The sequence below is a fragment of the Canis lupus genome, chromosome 2 (assembly GCF_048164855.1).
Source record: "Canis lupus baileyi chromosome 2, mCanLup2.hap1, whole genome shotgun sequence".
Classification (NCBI taxonomy): domain Eukaryota; kingdom Metazoa; phylum Chordata; class Mammalia; order Carnivora; family Canidae; genus Canis; species Canis lupus.
Window position 1 is genome coordinate 66,053,768 of NC_132839.1, and position 12,297 is coordinate 66,066,064.

A 12,297-nucleotide genomic window follows, 5' to 3' on the forward strand; every position below is an offset into this window, starting at 1 on the left:
CCACATTGGGCTCCCTCCATGGAGCCTGCTTCTCCCTCTGCCTATGTCTCTGCCTCTTTCTCTGTGTCTCTCATGAATGAATAAATTAAAAAAAAATCTTTAAAACAAAAAGGATGTAAATGACATCAGGACAGATATCTGTGGCTCCGTCTTCCACACTAATCTGCCACAGCCCCCAGCACAGCCCAGGGCTCCTTCAGGTCCCTGGGAAATCCCAAAAGGCCCCAGTCCTCACCAGAAGAGCTTGTGTCTCCACACCACTTGAGGCCATCCGCCATGTAACCCAACAGTGTATCCTCCAGGGTGTACATATCCCGCTGGACCCGCGTGTAGTCATGCGCCAGCTCACTTGATTTGCTCCAAAAGACGGTCTAAGAAAGAGAAACACAACCTATTATTTTTTAATGGTCCCCAAAGAAACCTTTTAAATTTTTTTTATTTTACTTAAATACAATTAATTAACATATAATGCACTACTGGTTTCAAAGGTAGAGATTAGTGATTCATCAGTCTTATATAACACCCAGTGCTCATTATATCACATGCCCTTCTTAATAACCATCACCCAGTTACCCCTACCCCCTACCCTCTCACCTCCTACAACTCTGTTTGTTTCCTATGATTAAGAGTCTCTTATGGTTTGTCTCCTTCTCTGATTTCATCTTGTTTTATTTTTTTCCTCCCTTCCCCTATGATCGTGATTTGTTTCTTAAATTTCACCAATGAGTGAGATCATATAATTGTCTTTCTCTGATTGACTTATTTCATTTATTAGCATGATACCCTTTAGTGCCACCCCACATCATTGCAAATGGCCAGATTTCGTTTTTTGAGGCTGAGTAGTATTCCACAAACACATTCTATTATCAACAATTCAATAAGTCAAAAAACAAAAAATGAAAAAACAAAAAACAAATCCACATCTTTTTAAATGAAAGAAGAACAAAAAGCAGAGTAAATTATATTGAGTAAGGGTGAGTGCTGTTAAGTCCATCACTGCTTTCTGTATGTGAAACTGAGAGCATGAGTGTGTGGGGGGGTATGTTTTCTAGGTCATAATATTTTTGGCGGCAGTAAAAAAAAGTCTGAAAGCCATTGGTCAAAATCTTACAATAAACACAGAACCAGAACACATCTGGAGAAGGCATTAGGAAATTTCTAAAGTTATCTGCAAAACAATTTTGTCTACGTGCTATTTTCTGGTGAAAGTGCTCCTTAAGAGGTTCCACAGCCTCTGCTTCTTTCCTCAACTCTCTCCTCTCCCCCACAAAGAGAAAAGAAAGAAAAAAATACAGTGAATTTTTTCAGGATCCCTTGTAAAGGTACAGAAGGTCAAATTTCAGAACAATCTCAAGCCCTGTTCTTCCCGACAGGAGGCAGGAGAGGGTGGGGCTTGAAACATGGGCCCTGGAGACCCACTGCCTGTGAAGCCAGCATCACCACTTACAGCTGTCTGACCCTGGGCAGCCAAAGCCTTGCTGTGCCTCACTTTCCCCATCTGTAAAATAATATGGGCATATCTGTAAGGAACTCAGGAACGTGAAGAGATGAAATGAGACAATTGCAAATCAACTGCTTCGTCCTGTATCTGTGGCCTCGATACTTGTCACTGGGGTTATTTCCCAAGCAGCCCCTCTGGGCAAGGCCTTGCATCCATGCACCAGGCAGGAGCTCTGTAATAACTCCAGCTCTTCAGTGATGGGATGAGTGGCTATAATACATGGCTGGCTCGGGGGCTTCACAAAGATGACTGGGGGTACACTGAATTTTCACCTTAAATGCTGCTTTAAAAAAGAGGCACTCCATTAAACATTTTCCAGTACAATCAATGACTCTCTGGCTCCTAATCTTGTGCTAAAACACATCAGCTGGTCACTTCCAAGGCCATTAGACTTGAACAATCACTGATGCCTAACCTCATCAAGCCAAGGTTTTCTCACTGGTCAAATGAGGGTGTTTATTATTATGCAGGGTGACTGAGTTATTATTAACATCATCATCATCAGAGGTCAGGTGACAGTTTGGCAATTAGGTAAGGTTGGGTCATTTTTGTTTGGGTTAGACTGGGCTGTGTTTTGGATAGGCTTGCTTTGCCTGTATTTTGGCCATGTCTCCTTCCCCTTTCCCTGTTCCCATTTCTCTCTTTCTTATAGTCCTTCCCTAGACGTCCTAAATCCTGATGAGATCCTGGTCCCCTAAAGGCCCCCCAAACTCCATGTCAGCCAACCACACATACATTCTAACATCCAGATTTTCCTCTTCCCTCATTTTGGCCAAAACATGGTCCTGTGACCTCTTCCTTTGCCTTTTATCCTCTGTTTTAAACATCAATAGCTTGGCCCCCATTACCTTGTCACAAGGTACAATTTGAGTTGTCAGTTCCATTAGTGGCCGATAGTCCTGTTCTGTACTGCCACAAGGGTCCTTCGAAAGAAATGCACTTGTGAATGCCTTCCCTATCTTTTGGCAGTCTGTATGTCTGCGAGATAAAACATGGAAAAAATAAAACAGGAAAGGTTAGATTTCAAACCTTGTGCTCCATATTTTTGGAGCACAATTACCCAGAAAAATGTCACTTGGGAAGCAATGACCATGTGCCAAGTAGTTCAGGCACATCATCTCATCTAAATATGTGGCATTTTTGATGATATGAACATTACCCTCCCTACTCTACAAAATCCTTGTCCCTCCTGGAGCTCACTCTGGTTAGAAAGACAGATAGTACTCAAATAAGCAAATCGTTCACAAAATAAGTGTGAATTATTCTAAGTATTCAGGAAATCAATGGAGAGGGGCATCAGCAAAATACTGAAGCAGTAACCAATTAGGGGGGCTGGTCAGAAGAGTTGCCCCTGAGAGGTCACATAAGCTAAGACTGAATAATGAGGAGAGCATTCCAGGCAGAGGGTACTGCAAGTACAAAGGCCCTGAGGCACACAACGTAGCTGCAATAGAAAGGAAAGTGAGAGTGGTTAAAAAATCAAGTCAGAAAAATAATCAGACGATAGGTCATTTACCACCTTTGGACCAAAGAAGAAGCCATTGGATGGTTTTAAGCACGAAAGTGGTCTCATCTAGGGGCACCTGGGTAGCTCAGTCAGTTAAGCATCTGACTTCAGCTCATGTCATGATCCCAGGGTCCTGGGATCAAGCCCTGAGTTGGGCTCCCCACTCAATGAAGAGTCTGCTTGTCCCTCTCTTTTTGCCTCTCCTCGCCCCACTCGTGATTTCTTCCTCTCAAATAAACAAAATCTTTAAAAAAAAAAAAAAAGTGGTCTCAGCCAGATTTTTTTTTTTTTTTGAGTCATCACTAGAAAGCTCTAAGCTGGCCCAAAAAAGTAGAAAAGTCTCTGAAACAAAATTCCAATTCCATGTCCCCTCCAGACAACCACTGGTAGTGAGAAGGCAGGCAGTCAGGCAGGGAAGAGCAGATGGAGGGAGGAGAGGATCAAGGGATACTGGAGAAGACAGCAATTGGAACTCTCCTTGCATTTGTGTTAACAGGTGCACAAAAACTTGTCACTGCCTTGGGACAAAGAAGTGGGAGTGCTCCCTTGAGAGCACTCAGTTATCATTATTGGGATAAACTCCAGCCTTTGCAATGGTGATCCTAGGTATGGTACCAAGGCAGACAACTTGATCCAGGGGAAATAAAGACCCTTTGTCCTCCCTTCCCTTCTGAGCATCTTTCCCGCTGCCCTCCAGAGGGTCTCCTACCTGCCCAGCCCAGACTGGCTTCTCCATGTTAAGCCAAGGAATCAGAGAATATCAGTGTATACAGGCCTTTTTACACAGGAGCACCCAGTCCACCGGGTGTATTTTTTGGAACACGAAACATCGGAAAGCTTTTTTGTTTAGGGCAAGGAGGAAAGCCCTTGAGTTAGGCTGCCTGCCGGAACTCTCTGGTTTTGGCAGTTATGTTGTGTGTCCTTGGGGAAGTCACTCTCTCCCTGTTTCTTCATCTGTAAAGTATCTACCATCCCACGCCTGAGGTGGTGAGAGCACTGAGCTACTAGGAGTCAGGTCTAAGGTGCAAACACACGCCAGAGGATAATATCACCGCCCATCCCCTTGTCCACAGGCAATATGATTGTTTCCCTGCTCTCAATTTTGAACGGGGATGGCATCCACCCTCACCTTTGTAAGAATCAGCCTAAAAAAATCTAATGGCTTTGATGTAAAACAGCCACAGGACAGAATTCCACATCAGTCACCAGCAACTGGGTGGGCTAAGGTAATAATAATAATAATACAATAGTAGCACTTATTGGGGCTTAATATATATTTCACACTCTTATCTCATTTAACCTCATAACATTTCTATTAGCAAATGTATCAGGATTTGACTTGAGTTAATAAGATCTAAGATTTCAGGGACTTAAGAGAAAACTTTATTTCTTGTCCATAGCTCAATCTCAAAGCCAGCATCTGAGATTTCTACGACATTCCACATGTCTGAGACCCATCTGCTTGGTCCAAAATGGGTGCTTCAGTTCCAGCCCTCATGACTACATTCCAGTCAGTGGAAAAGACTAGGGAAAAGAAAGAGAAAGAAGAAGGAAGAGGAAGAAAATAACAGCAGCAGCAATGGGCATGTGGGCTGCCTCCTAAGGACAGGTACTTAAAAGATGTTCTATTTACATTCATTTCATTTGCTATAATGTCATCACAGGCCACAGCTAGCTGCAAGGGAAGGTGAGAAATGCCATCTTTAACTGTGATGACCATTGCACATCTAAAATCACTGTTTCAATTCTAGGGGAAAAAAGGCCTTTGTCACAGGGAGATACCACCATTCTCCCATTTTACAGATGAGGACATTTGGTGGCTGTGAAGTTAAGCAATGCATCCGAGGTCACAGGGAAGCCGGGATGGGTCCCAAGTCCCTGTGAGCCTGAAGGTCAGGCTCCTACCACACTCTGGAGCAAAGTGCTCCAGCCTCAGCTCCCTCATCTATAAAAGGGAGGTAATAACACGGCACTCATGAAGATTTGTGAGGATTCCGTGAGCAAACACACAACATGCTCTCTCGTGCCAAGGTCCTTCCATTCCCCAATTCCCCAACCTGCACAGGACATTTAAACTCTCATCATGGTTTTCCTTCCAAAGGAAACCATTCCTGTGCCAGGAAACCATTTTCCACCTGGCTTTCTCCATACATTATACATTTAAAGGTAGAAGGTGATTGTATTATATACTTCAATGTCAATCAAAATTTATGGGCACCTGATGATGTTCATGGGGATCATGCTTTAATTCCATTAGTTTAATGCAGTGGCTTCTCAAAAACATGCTGTTCCAGATTCCAACTCCCTTGTAAAATTTTTCTACCTCTGGCCTTAGCAGCATCTGTGGGACTTGAAGCAAAGATTGAAGGGAGAGAGATATCTCCATGGGATGAAGAGCAAGAGAATTTGCTGAAACTTTGAAAAATTCTTGAAAATTTGCAAAAAAATCTGGCACTGAGTCCACCCAGATGTTTTCTCGAACATATTCTTATTTAATCACCAAGGACTCAATGGGGTCTCCTACAGAACTCACAAACCTCCAGAATTAGTTTTATGTTTTTTAGATATACAGATTAGTTCTGGAAAAATTGCTTTCTGGGCTCAGGAATCCCCAGGTTAAAAATTTAACAGAGCTCCTTGTTCAGAAGGGGCAGAGTTATACAACATTAGAGTTGGAACAGACCTCAGTAGAGTTTATAACTCAGCTGCCTTCCCTCTGTCTTGGAGACCACAGCCCCCAAGTCGCCACAAGTTAGAGAAAAGTGGGGACAGAACAGGAAAAAATCTGGGGGCAGGCTTTATGAAGCTGCTTTTTATCCTTAAATTCAAAAGTAAAAATTTCACCTTCAATGTGCAAGTCAACATGTTATTGGCATAAATGGAGAGAGAGAAATAAAAAGGCATGAGGATGGCATTGTACAGAGATGTCTGTAGGACTTATCTCTACAGGTCATCACAGAAAGGAGCCTCAAATTCACAAGGCACGCATATTGTGGTACCAGACTGAAAAAGAACAGAACTAATTATAATCAGAGCACTGGTGACTTGCCCAAAGCACTAAAACTTGAAAATGCAGTAAATAGTAGAACGTTTTCTAATTTTTTATTATAGAAGATAGAAACAGAATAAAAAAAAAAAACTCCTTGACTAAATATTAATCAGTATCCTTATTTTGAAAATGATTTTTCTCTGTATGCTACTCTAGTTGTTGTGACATGCAAAATCTATCTGCACATATAACCACTATGGGTTTCTATTTGCCCACTTTCTGGCTTTGCTTCCTTTGATAGGGTCCAGAGAGATTAAAGATGTGTAGCCAACAGGAGGGGATGATTTCAAAAAGTATCTCCACTTAGTGGAATATAAAGCAGCTTTTGAACAAAGCTTGAAATCACTTGGAGAATGTTTATTTTACCTTAAGTGATGAAAGTAGACCTCACCTTATAGAAAATAGAAAAAAGATGCCCATCAAAGTAGTAGTTGGGGTTGTCTCTCAGAAGAAAACTAAAGACAAACTTCCACTTTTACCCCATATTTTTCTGTGTTGGTTTACAGTAAGAATAGATCCATGTACTATCCAAGACATCTAAAAAGAAGGAGGGGGTTAGAACCCTCTTACACTGTTGGTAGGAATGCAAACTGGTACAGTCATTCTGGAAAACAGTATGGAAGTTCATCAAAAAGTTAAAAAAAAAGCTACCCTATGACCCAGCAATTGCACTACTAGGTATTTACCCCAAAGGTACAAATATAGTGATTTGAAGGGGCACACGCACTCCAGTGTTTATAGCAGAATGTCCACAATAGCCAAAATATGGAAGGAGCCCAGACATCCATTGACAAATGAATGTATAAAGAATATGTGAGATAGATAGATAGATAGATAGATAGATAGATAGATAGATATAGAGAGATATAATGCAATATTATTCAGCCATCAAAAAGAATGAAATCTTGCCATTTGCAACAATGTGGATGGAACTAGAGGGTATTATGTTAAGTTAAATAAGTCAATCAGAGAAAGACAAATACCGTATGATTTCACTCATATGTGCAACTTAAGAAACAAAACAGATGAACATAGGGGAAGGGAAGGAAAAATAAGATAAAAACAGAAGGAAAGGCAAACCATAAAAGACTCTTAATTCTAGGAAATAAACTATGGGTTGCTGGAGGGGAGGGGGGATGGGGTAACTGGGGATGGACATGATGGAGGGCAGGTGATATGATGAGCACTGAGTGTTATATGGAACTGATGAATCACTAAATTCTACCCTGAACCTAATAAAACACTCTATGTTAATTAACTTGAATTTAAATAAATGATAAATAAAAATTTAAATTAATTAATTAAAAGAGGTGGGGAGTTTCTCTTTAATCAGAGACATAGTATAATCACAACCAATTTTTAAAAACTGAGGGAAAAAAACCTCACAGGAATCAAACCATGTTTTAAAAATAGTTATATCTGGTTGTGAGAAGTACAAGGGTTGCTTTGTAATCTTCCCTTCCTTATATTTCATGTTTTCCTATAATAAACATATATTACAATGGAGATCATAACAAAACTTTCATTTCCCTTTAGAGTCACTTGAGCAATTAGACCAAGCATTTAAGAATCTTAGAAAGCTTTAGGACCCAGGTTGAAAGAAAACATATGGCCTTAGGAATTCCTGTGCCCAGCAGAGATAGATATGGATATCCACTTGGTCACCACTTATTATTTTTGTGTCCTCTCTCATGTCTCCTAGTTACAGTGTTTTTTCTCATCTCTCCTCCAATTAAAGACAGCATGTGGGACACCTGGGTGGCTCAATCAGTTAAGTGTCTGGCTCTCAGTTTTGGCTCAGTCATGATCTCAGGGTCATGATCTCAAGATCGTGAGATGGAGTCCTGCATCAGGCTCCATGCTCAGGAGGGAGTCTGCTGGAGATTCTCTCTCTCTCTCTCTCTCTCTCTCTCCTTCTGCCCCACCCCCAACTCTCTCTCTGTCTCTCTTTCAAATAAATAAATAAATCTAAAAAAAGACAAAAGCAGTAACTGGGCAGGACTTGGTGCCCCAGCCCCACTTCTCAAGGCCCAGTGATGTGATACATGAGGAGGGGTAGGGGCTATGGCTGCAGACTTTTTCCAATGGAGCTTTCTCTCCAATTTAAAGACTTCCTTGAATCCTTAAGCAAGATTGGTTTGTCCAATCACTCTTAATCACAGAGCATACTAAGAAACTCTATGAATAATATCAAGGAGGCAAGTAATCAAGAGGCTCAGACAAAGCAAGGGAAGGATGACACTTCCTACATAGCCTCCCCGATGTCCTACCCACCTTCCTGCATGGGACACACACTTTCTCACCCAGAATCATGAATCATGCCATTGAGTGACCTTTTGGGTTCTATAGGGTATATCACACAACTGGAAGGATTGAAATGATGAAACATCTCCATCTTATTCCCCAGAGAGCTCCACAACTTACATGACTTTTCCAGAGACTCACAGACTATGAACTTATTTTCTCTAAGTGATCCTTTAACCAAGGACATCCTGTTAAGGACATTCAAGAGATAGGCCTCTTTGTTCTAGCGAGAAAAGAATATTTAGTCTATCTACCTGGAAGTCCAGTTGATAAGGAAATTAGACCACCACTCCCTTGCCTTCCTTTCTTTCCCTCAGGATCATCCTTCCAAAATTAGGTAAAGCCACCAAAGCCAGCTGCTCTAGCTCCTTCCTTGCTGGGACCCAGATAGCAGAAGGTTTTACATGGAGATATTGGTGATGAAAAAGAGAAGCCCCTGACACTCAGGAGCTGGCCTGGCACTCACTTGGTATTCTACTGCTGGACCCCATCCAAAGACACCTAACATCAGATAAGCCTCTCTGTACCCCTGAGACTGTGATGTGAACAGACAGAAGCCACACATATACACACACACACACACACACACACAGACCAAATATCCTTCTATCTTAGCAAATATCAATGCCTGCTCCTTCTTTACCAGTAAGAGCTTTGGTTTTGCTTCATTCTTCCAGCTGACATATAAGATTAACCTACCCTATCAAAGAATTAACCCCATTCCTAGTGCTTCTGGGCAGCATCCAGGCAAAGCCAGCCTCCTTGAAGCTTGCCCCAAATCTCACAAAACAAGCTCCAATCCTATAAATTGTTCCTAACATCATCACACTAAGCCCTTCCTTGTCCCCATGAGCTCACCTATTGAATGCTCACTCTTGCAAAGAGCCATGAAACCCTTGTTCAACTGCTGTGTTCCTGGTGGTCTTGAGCTGAGGGACATTGATAGTAACCTGCCATCTTGAGGGGCATATTAAAGAATCAAAAGGCCTGTGAGAACCAGCATGCCTTAAGCAGTGTGTATGCTTGACAGAAGTTCCAGGAGCAGCTTCTGAAAGACTCAATCTGCTAGTAAGAAAGTCTGCATGTTGAGCTGACATCTTAGCCATGACAGTATTTCTCTGTCTGCCTCCTTAACTGGTGACCTGGAAGCTAGGTACAAATGTCAGGACTCAAGGTCAAGGACATGTCCTCCCTCTTCCTACCACTTGGCTCCTTCTAGCAGACCCCAGATGGTCGTCAATTGCCCTATCCCCCATGAGTCAATCCCTCTTGCTCGCTTCTCGTCCTTTCTCCCTACCTCCGACCTACCCAGGCAGTGGTCTCTAGGAGCACAGAGGTAGGAGGGAATGCTAGAAGGTTGGAAAGGAGAGTGCATGACCACCACAGAGTGCTCCCCACGTGCTGGACACTGTGCTTAGTCCTTAACCCATACTTATCCAATTTAAATCTCACACTAGCCACATGAGGAGGATCCTGTCATTATCGTGTTTTAGAGTTACTGAAGTTCAGAATTTAGTAACAACTAAATCCAAACAATTAGAGAGTGACAGAGCTGCCTGACAGGCCAAACTAGGCTCTTTCTCCAGAACAATGCTGCCTCCCACAGGACACAAGTTGTTCCTAACATAAATGAGGACCTAAGACCGCAGAGGGCTTGTTCTTTCCCTAGCTCCCATGAGAAGCTGAGGACCAGAATGGGGCATGTTTTCCCCAGGTGATGGGATAGAACCACCAGTGGGGTCCAGGGGATGCACAGAGGGTTAAAGTCCTATGCTAAGGTGAAAACCAGGTACATTTGGTGGTTAAATCTGTAGGTTGTCAGGCTCCTTAATGTTTCATAACTCTGTGCTGTCACCTCTCAGCACAAGTAAGTTTTATTCAAAGTCCCCCTCCCACCCCGGCCCCACCCTGCCGGCAATAAAGCAACATCACCTTCTTAACGTTGGGAAATCTTTCACACCATAAATCCTCATACCTAAAAGCACTTAGATCTCAAAGGGTAATTACATTCATTCTATGAATTTTCCTGCTGTCAAGTCCTGCAGGGAACTTTGTCTGGACCCAGGGAAGACAAGCAGGTTAACTCGGGTTCACTCTCAAATTAAGGCTGAGGGAACCTATATTGTAGGTGAAGACTGCCATCTTGTGGGCAAAGAGAACAACTGGGGAGATTCACTGAGGAAGATCAGAATATCCAAGTAGGGTCTCAAAGGAAGAAGACTCGGGGCTACCAGCTGGCTCAGGGGGTAGAGCATATAGGATTCTTGATCTCAGAGTCAGGGTAAAGAAAGTTCAGAAGTCATTAATTCCATTAATCTGCCTCTAATGCCAGATATGTTCAAGAAACAGCAAAGAAGCCAATGTGGCTGGTGGCTGGATCAGAGAAAGCCAGGTAGATAGTAGACAGAGGTAAAGGCAGACTGGGGGAGCTTCCTAAACAATTGTCAGGAATTTAGCTTCTACTCATGGAGAACTGAGGAGCCATAGAAGATCCAGAAGCACATGATATTACTTAAGTTTCAAAGTATTTCTCTGACTGCCTCGTTGAGTACAGTCAGAGGAAGGAAAGAGCAGAGGCAGATAGACTAGTAATCTGAGGGATCCCTGGGTGGTGCAGTGGTTTGGCGCCTGCCTTTGGCCCAGGGCGCGATCCTGGAGATCCAGGATCGAGTCCCACATCAGACTCCCTGTATGGAGCCTGCTTCTCCCTCTGCCTGTGTCTCTGCCTCTCTCTCTCTCTGTGTGTGACTATCATAAATAAATAAAAAAAAAAATTTAAAAAAAAAAATAAAAAAAAAATAAAAGCTTTAAAAAAAAAAAAAGACTAGTAATCTGGGCAAGTGCCAGTGATTCACACCAAGATGGTGAGAGGTGATAGATTCCAATTACCCTTAAGTTTCCTAATGGATTGGATATGTGGTGTTAGAGAAATAAGGAATCAATAATAATTCCAAGTTTTGTACCCTGAGACACTGGAAGGACACAGTTCCCAAGAACTGGGATGGATTAGGCTTGGGTGGAGCTGACACTGATCAATTCAGCTTTGAACATGCCGTATTTGAAATTTCTAGGAGACATGCAGTGAAGCTGTGGAATAATCAGATGACATATGACTCTGAAGTTCAGGAGAAACAAAGGCATGAAACTCTCAGATCAGCATCCAAAAGAAAAAGAGAAGATGACCAAGGATTTAGCCTTGAGGCAATCATCCAACAGAAGAGGTTGGGAGAAAAAAAAAACAACAAAAACTGGAATGTGGGACAAAAAGCAGGAGAATGGGTTAGTCTGGAATCCAATTGAAGAAACTATATTGGGGATCCCTGGGTGGCTCAGTGGTTTAGCGCCTGCCTTCGGCCCAGGGCGTGATCCTGGAGTCTCGGGATCAAATCCCATATTGGACCCCCTGCATGGAGCCTGCTTCTTTCTCCACCTGTGTCTCTGTCTCTCTCTCTGTGTCTCTGATGAATAAATAAATAAAATCTTTAAAAAAAAAAAAAAGAAACTATATTAAGCAGGAGGAAGCGATGAACCATGTAGGATGCTCTTGACTGGTCAAGGAATATGAAGACTGAGAACTGATGGTCTGAAATATCACTAAGGAAGGGCTGTTTTAATTTCCAAATGCAATGGGTGTTAGCGGGTGCATATCTTTTTGTTATTGATTCCTGGGTTTGTTTTGGTTTTTGGTTTTGGTTTTTTGCCTTTATATGTCACATCATGTATTTTGTGAATTTACTTGGGGGAAGATCGTTGGAAATGCTGCCTATATTTAAATATTTTATAAATGTATCCTTAAGAAAGCAATATCCCTGAATTTATCCTTCCATGTGCTCACCTTTCATGCTCATTTCAAGCCTGAGCATGTCTTCTCCTAGAATATTTTTGTTGTTGTTGCAAAAGGTGCTTTTATTAAAGTACGGGAACAGGACCTGTGGG

At 42.3% G+C, this 12,297-nt stretch overlaps 1 protein-coding gene across 1 annotated transcript in view; it reads right to left on the reverse strand.

Moving 5' to 3' along the window:
- The window catches only part of CD38 (CD38 molecule), a 48,280-nt gene that overhangs the window by 14,340 nt on the left and 21,643 nt on the right, over positions 1 to 12,297 (reverse strand). The window contains exons 2-3 of the mRNA XM_072805231.1: positions 2,350 to 2,479; positions 236 to 371 (exon numbers count right to left, since the gene is read on the reverse strand). Coding sequence (XP_072661332.1) covers positions 236 to 371; positions 2,350 to 2,479 — 266 coding nt within the window. The remainder of the gene's footprint in view (positions 1 to 235; positions 372 to 2,349; positions 2,480 to 12,297) is intronic.